The following is a 7,781-nucleotide window of genomic DNA, read 5'->3' on the forward strand; positions in this document are numbered from 1 at the left end:
TAATTACTGTATGTTTATAATAAGTCTTGATTTCCAGTAATATAAAAACTTCAATTGCAATCTTCTTGATGAATGTCTTACCTATTCTTGGGCTTTTGTATTTCCATATATATTTTGGAAACAGGTTGTCAATTTCTTAAAAAAAAAAAAAAAAAAGCTGGCATTTTTATTTGGATTATATTGAATCTGTAGTTCAGTTTGGAAAATAAGTAATTTAACTTTTCTAAGCCCTACATTTCTCTTCTGAAAAAAAAAAAGAAAAAATGCTCACTGAGCAATTTTTAAACTGGAAAAAATCACTGTAGAAATGCTGGATTTGTATTATAAAGCGAGAAGGAACACAGGCAAGGACTGGGGCAAAGTCAGCCTACGGTGGATTTCCAGAAGGTCGGAGTGACTCTGGAATCTGGTTGCTCTGCAGCGGCACTGGCCGAGGCTGCTGGAGTACGGGCTGTCAGGCTGCAGCTGGTTAAGAGTCAGGCTGGCTTCTAACTCACAGGCTCGGGTGCAGGAAGAAGAGGTCGTGGCTTTTTCCGGCACCTTTGTTCCCATCCCACCTCCAGGGGGCGCCACATTCCTTCTGATGGTTGTGTGTTTGCCTTCCCGCAACTTTTTCTTTGTAGACTGGAAACTGCAGAGCAATCACATTACCTTTATTTTTCAAATGTGTCCACTGTGTGTCAGGCCCAGCTCTGCATGGATTCACCTCCTCTCTTGTTCTGTACAGAATGGCACACTTGGAGAGAGGACCAGACGTGCCAGTGGGGAAAGGGCATCAAGACAGTCCCTCGTGACCCCCACTGCCTCTACGACCCCCCCTTCTGTTCCCTCGAGCATGTCCTGAGCCGACCTAAGGCCATTTGTGTGTTTATGTGACCAGGACATAAAGGGGACACAACCGTCTTTCTCTGGAGTCAGCCCATTTAGGAAATGCGAGGGTCTGACACATCCTCTCTCCACACTGCCGGCCTCAGCCTGCCAGTCCCAGTGGTTTCTTTCAGAGCTTTCACGGCAGTCCCCTGAACAAATACTTTTTTCCCAAGAGGCGTCCCCAGGCTGAAACAAGGGGAAGTAAATGTGACCCCACTGTACTGCCTCCCACAAGTCATTCTGCCTCCTTCATCCTGTCCTGGTCTTTGTCCTGTCCTGGTCTTCAGGGAGCCCCTGGGAGGGAAACCTGTGTCTGCAGTGGCCAGTGTCTAGCAGAGGTGGTGCCTCTATCCAAAGCCACGGCCCACTCTCCTGAGTGCTGAGTGAGCCCCAAACAAGCCTTGGAGAACCTTCCTGTTCTCAGGTGCCCCAGGATCCCTGAGCACTGCTGCCCATCTAGCCTCCTGGAGGAAGCCCAGTCAGGGGCAGGCGGGGGAGGGGCAGAGGGGGAGTTAGCACCCTCTTGAGAAAAGCAGCAGCCAGGCAGGAAAGGAGAGAAGGATGCTGGATGTAGTCTGCTCAGCCCAGGTGCCTGGGGAGGGTCCTCAGTGTCTGCAGCGGAGTCTGGATGTCCCTGCAATGGGGCAGAGCCCCACACTGGGCAGGACAGTGCTGGCTTGGTGAGGAGTCCTACCTGCCTCCACCGTTCCCTGAGTGCTGAGGGGCGTGTGGGCTTTGCCAGGACGGCTGAAGGAACAGAACAGGCCCTGTGGTGCACTTCTTTATCCCACTGGACCCGGCCCCTATGAGGCAGTGTGGCAGGTGAACCCCCTGAGGACACCCTCAGACCCCCTTCTCGTTTCTAGGGGCAGGAGACGTGCTGCAGCCTGACCCCAGGAACACTGGGATTCCTACCTGTCCTATCCCCCCTCCTGTCAGGGCAGCCAGCCCCAGCTGAGGGGAACCAGATGTGAGAGCCGGAAGCGCACCCTCACCCTCCCTTCCCAGCAGCTGGCTAGAAGGCCTCTCTTAAAAGGCCCGGGTACCTGGCCGTGGGGGGTGGGGAGGAAGGAAGGGAGTGGGAGAGAATTAGACAAAGGAAGCTCACCATAAAACCAGCAGCAGGTCTGTAATCACGAGAGCCCTTTGTTTAGAGCCGGTTTAAACAAGTTGTGATCCTTTGGAAGGGGAGGCCATAAACCGAGGGGGGGAAATAAAAGTGTTTACAGCAAGGGAGACCCAGGTGCCGGGGGATTCGTTTGGCCAGGATCAATGTGGGAGCGGGGCCGGTGCGGCCTGGCCTGGCCTGGGCTTGGAGAATGGGCTTCCTCTTAGTACCGGACGGCTCCAACATCACAGACTCCAACCCGACGAGGGGCGGCCCTCCCCACCCACACCGGCGGTCGAGGGGCAATCTCACATTCCAACCTGGGGACATGGGGCAGGGAGCCCGGGTCTGCACCGTCAAGAGATGAATTGCCTGGGGCTGCAGAGCTTACAGTCAGCTTCTCTGCTTGTCTACAATTCCTTCAGAATAGACCTGAGGGAGTTACACTCATAAGAGGGTGTGAGGACAGTTGTTCCTCACAGACACACCTCTTAGTCCCCACTTATCAGGCTGCGAAAGCTAGGGTTACAGCTCGAGGGAGTAATCTGGTTATATCTGACATGTCCCCAGCCCTGAGCCCCCCACACCTACCACCATTTCTGTCCTCTGCTCTGTTTAGCAACGCTGAATACATAAACGTCACACAGTCAGTCAGTCATTCCGTAAGTTTAATGAGCACCTCTGGTAGGGCAGACAACCAGGACAGGGGCGACAGAGGTACAGGACACAGACTCTGTCCTGAAAGTAGGGCAGTTTGGGGATGACTAGCAATAACATTCTCAGGACATGTCAGCTGGCATATACTCATGTTTTTAACATAATACTCATGTTTTAATGCTCCCCAAGAATATATGTCTCAGTGCAACGTGATACCTTTGGAGAATGGCAGTACCAAGTAAAGCTAACATGGTCCTTGGAAGAATATCGTGCTGATGTCCTCCCCACGTAATTTGTTGTTTGTGCTCATCAGGAAAGCCTGCCAGACTTTTCTGCAAAAATTCACACTAGGTCACACCCATACTAATAAGGAAAATGAATAGTCAGAGGCACAAGATGGATCAGGTCCCTCTTGCCCCTTAAGACATTTGTGTGGCTCTTTAGCTTGCAACATTTGTGGAAGTGGGGCAACTATGTGGGGGCCTCTTAAAGAGAAAAGTCCCAGTGATAATGTCCCTTCTGACATTCATGTATTCAATTCTTGGATCAGCCTGGCCAGTTAAAGAGGTGAGCTTTGTTCTGTAATACTCAATATGTTTTCTTCATTAGAACAGTTCAGAAAATAAGCGGAGATGCCAGTTTTATCTTTAAAATGACTTCATTTCTTATAAATTGATTTCAAATACATTCTAGTCTAAGCCTGGCCACTCTGGTGACCTCCCTAGGACCATTTCCTTATTTGTAAAATAAGCATATTTATAATCTCTGCATTCCTGCTTAGTTAACAACAAGAGCAACAACAACAAAACCCAGATAAGATTCTAAGTAGCAAAGTGGCCTGATCAGTTGCGCTGGTGGGAATCACATTCCTAATCACACAGTTAGGAAGCAGTTTGCGCCCTCCAGCATTTGGTAATATATATACCATTTACTGGTGGGAGAGGCACTGGCCGCTCTGTCTCTTTCAGTGACTGATGCAAATTCTCTACTCTCCCAAAGCTCAGCTCCCTGGGGGAGAAGTCTGGAGACTGTGCACTGTGCACTGTGAGGTCCAAAAGGTGGCAGCAGGCTTTATCTCTGATGGCTGGCATCTTGCTGCCTTTGCTGAACCGGTTCCTGTGGGCCTCCCCATTGCTCTAAGGCAGGAATGTGTGTCCTTCAACTGTGGTGCTGAGCCACTGCACCTGGCGCCTCTCAGATGCATAGCTGCTGGAGGAGGACCAACCCTTGATATGGGGGTGCTGGGAAGGGAAGAGCGTGGTCCCTTTAAACGATACAGAAGCGGGGAAGGGAAGTGCTGGGTAGAGGAGGGCGTGGTCCCTGGCTAAGGCTCCACCCCATGGACCTGGGTGAGGACAGGCGTTTCTGTCACATTTCCCAAGACCACCCTGGCCGACCTGCCACGCCCTCATCCTGGGCCTATAAAAACCCGCGATGCCAGCAGGCAGACACACAAGCAGCTGGACGTGGAGAGAAACACATCGATGAAAGAAAACAAGCGGCTGGACATCGAGAGATATCAAGGGGAACATGCTGGCAGAAGAGCACTGGACAGATGCCGGCAGGCCGCAGGCCCTTGACCGGCGGACGGAGGCAGAGTTTGGACGGGAGTTTGGACGGGGCAGTCTGAGGAGAGCCGGGGCAGTCTGAGGAGAGCCTGGGCCGCCAAGTGGCCCAACTCCACAAGGAAAACCATCTCCCTTCTGGCTCCTCCCTTTGACGAGAGCTACTTTTACTCAATAAAACCTTGCACTCATTCTCCAGGCACCAGTTCTTCCAGTACACCAAGGCAGGAAACCCCGGGATACAGAAATACAGAACTATGGAAGGGCATCTAACTGAGCTAACACAAGCTGCCTGCAGACCGCTAAACTTTTACAAGAGCACCGTGTAACACATGCCCACGGAGGCGTCAGGAGCTGTCAACATTCACCCCTAGGCACTGCTGTGGGGTTGGAGCCTCACAACCTGCCCGTCTTCTAGAGGTTTGAGCAGCTGGGCACTGAAAAGGCGAGCCGCACCCTCCATCGCACGCCCTGCCAGGGGGACAGGGGAACTTTTCCGTTTCAGCATCAGGAGAGTCAGCTCAGCCAGCTCGGAAGATCCTGAGAGAAGCGAGTACACGGAGATCGTGCTCCTGCGTCCTGAAGGATCTGTTTGGTGAGAGGAGAAAACAGTGCAGAGAAAAGGCATGAACTTTCAAATCTGAGTCAGTTTTGAATCCCATCTCTGCAACTTAGTAATTGGACAAGTTATTTAACATCTCTATACCTCAGTTTTCTCATCTGCAAAATGGGGATAATAAGTACCACCTCCCAGGATCTTGTTACGAGGATTACATGGGATGATGTCTATAAAGCTTCCCGGCGTTATGAGTCCCTCCCTGCCTCCCTCCCTTCCTCCCTTCCTCCCTTCTTCTCTCCCTTTCTTCCTTTTTCCCTCCTCCCTTTCTTCCTGTGAAACAAAATTTAGCATCACACCCCACAAATTCTGAAAAATGAAATATAACAAAAATACTAAACCCTATAGATGAGCCCTTCCTGTGTATGAAACATTTCAAATTCCTTCATCAAAAGGAATGCAGTTTCACTGTCCCTATACATGGAATAGTGTTGGGGTGGTACTTCCGGTTCACGCACTGAAACAGACAATGGAGGTATAAAAATGAATGGAATGATCGATCGTTAAGCACAATGCAAAGGAACACAGAAGCAGATAATTTCAAAGGCATGATGGATTTTGGGGGAAGATGGTGGAGTGCCCTGCCTGACTTGGAGTAGGAGCTGGGAGAATGGGGTTCTGGTGAGGTTACTCTTCCGGAGAAAGTGATGTCTTTTGTGGAAAATAAATTTCTGAACTTTCAAGATATGTCAACTAAGTATCAACAAAATTGATTTACAAATGATTACTGGTGGATTCAATAGGAATAAGGATTTGCTCTGTATAAGGTCTCCTGACAAACAGCTCCTGGGTGTCTACTCGTGAAACTGCACAGTTGTGCAGATACAATGTATAAAAATGAATAAGAAATGACCCGGGAGGGGCGCGGTGGCTCACGCCTGTAATCCCAGCACTTTGGGAGGCCGAGGCGGGTGGATCACGAGGTCAGGAGATGGAGACCATCCTGGCTAACACTGTGAAACCCCGTCTCTACTAAAAATACAAAAAATTAGCCGGGCGTTGTGGCGGGCGCCTGTAGTCCCAGCTACTCGGGAGGCTGAGGCAGGAGAATGGTGTGAACCCGGGAGGCGGAGCTTGCAGTGAGCCGAGATCACGCCACCGCACCCCAGCCTGGGCAACTGAGTGAGACTCTGTCTCAAAAAAAAAAAAAAAAAAAAGAAAGAAAGAAAGAAAGAAATGACCCGTTCTCCAAGGAGCTTGCATTCTAATAAGCAAGTAAAAAACACTATGATCAGCATAGCTGATTCTTTGCTAGAAGTGCATAAAAAGTATATTGAAACTGAGTGGCTTCTCATTTGTAAAGTTCTAGTTTTCAGCCACTACATTACTTTAGGGGCCACTCTTTGCAGGTCTGTGTGCCTTTCTTGGCCCTGCATGTAGGTGGTTGGAACCTCAGAATTTGCTCTTGGCTGGGCAGCAACAGCCTATCTCTTTGTAAAGCGTTTTGCAGTAACGCTTATCAGAGAAATGAGGCTCTCATCTTACAGAATTCGCCGGGGAGTGGGTCCAGGCCAGGCAGTGCTGGGGAGGACTTTAGATAGGGCAAAGGAGATGCAGGATCAGAGGCATCTGGTCAGATTGGCCACCTCCCCCGACTTCTGCATGCTGATTTCTTTTCTTAAGCCTCTTCCCAGAGTCCCAGCCTGATGGTGCTTGAGAGGTGGGCTCCAGATGGAAAGAGGGAAAGGAAATCCAATATTTAGTGAGCATCTATTGCAAGCCAGGCACGATCCATTGAATGGTGACATGGGTTCTGGAGATGGGCACGGTCCATCTTACAGTTCGGGGAGCTAGGGCTTGGAGAAACCTGTCCCAGGACCCAGTGAGCCTCGGAGCCAAGCCTGAGCTCCACCTGTGCACTCCACAGTCTTTGCACGCCTGTGCTTCCTAAACCAGAACACTCCTACTCCTCACTATATGTGCTTAGTGGGGTGCTGGCAGATGAGCGCCAAATCTCAGTTACTTTCTCTTCATTACAGCACATGATATAAACTTCAGTTTTAAACTCCATCAGATGTGAACATATCACGGAGTAGAACGCAACCTGTATGTGTGTGTTAAGGGTCAAGAGATCGAGGCCATCTGGGCCAACATGGTGAAACCCCATCTCAACTAAAAATGCAAAAATTAGTTGGGCGTGGTGGCGCTCGCCTGTAGTCCCAGTTACTCAGGAGGCTGAGGCAGGAGAATTGCTTGAACCTGGAAGGCGGAGGTTGCAGCGAATCGAGATCATGCCACTGCACTTCACCCTGGCGACAGAGTGAGACTCTGTCTCAAAAATAATAAAATAAAACAAAACATGATATTCAAAGACATTTGAAGTTTATTATCAGTCTGTACCCCGTTGTGCCCTTCCCTGCACCCAAAGTACCTGCATCATTCCATTTCCCTGGGAACTCTGAGTCAGAGCCCATTGATTCAGCCTGCCTTGTACATCACAGGATATGCACACATCTGCCGTGATTCACATGGAAAGTGCTTTGATTGAGTGCTGAATGCTCTGATGAGCATTAGAAATACGACAGGGATTCGGAGGGCCAGAGGTCTGGAGGGCTGGCAAAGGCAGGGGAGCAGCTCTCAGGAGAGGCGGGTGTGGCTGGGTGCAGAGGAGGGGTGACATTCTGAGAACCCTGAATCCTGGAGGTGGTACTCTGGTGTGTAGTGTGTGGACGCCAGGAGGCTGGACAGTAACGAGGACTGCTGGGGAGGAGATGGACTGCTAATGGCAAGATGGGGATCCATTTGTTAAAGGACATAAGTCTTGGGTTTGCTATGAGACTTTTGCTTGTGGGTTCGTGACACCTTGTGGTGCTGGAAGCAGGAGGTGGGCTGTCAGCACAGGAGAGACTGGAGGGAGGAGGCGGCTGGAAGTCTACAGACTTCTTTTTATTTATTTAATTATTCATTTTTGAGACAGGGTTTTGTTCTGTCACCCAGGCTGGAGTGCAGTGAAGTGATCACAGCT

General features: G+C 50.2%; 1 protein-coding gene across 1 annotated transcript in view; it reads left to right on the forward strand.

The window, feature by feature from the left end:
* The window catches only part of GTF3A (general transcription factor IIIA), a 78,175-nt gene that overhangs the window by 15,615 nt on the left and 54,779 nt on the right, over positions 1-7,781 (forward strand). The window contains exons 7-8 of the mRNA XM_011999990.1: positions 422-586; positions 1,810-1,912. Of these exons, the coding sequence (XP_011855380.1) occupies positions 422-586; positions 1,810-1,912 (268 nt within the window). The remainder of the gene's footprint in view (positions 1-421; positions 587-1,809; positions 1,913-7,781) is intronic.

The sequence above is a fragment of the Mandrillus leucophaeus genome, unplaced genomic scaffold, assembly GCF_000951045.1.
Source record: "Mandrillus leucophaeus isolate KB7577 unplaced genomic scaffold, Mleu.le_1.0 Scaffold61, whole genome shotgun sequence".
NCBI lineage: Eukaryota > Metazoa > Chordata > Mammalia > Primates > Cercopithecidae > Mandrillus > Mandrillus leucophaeus.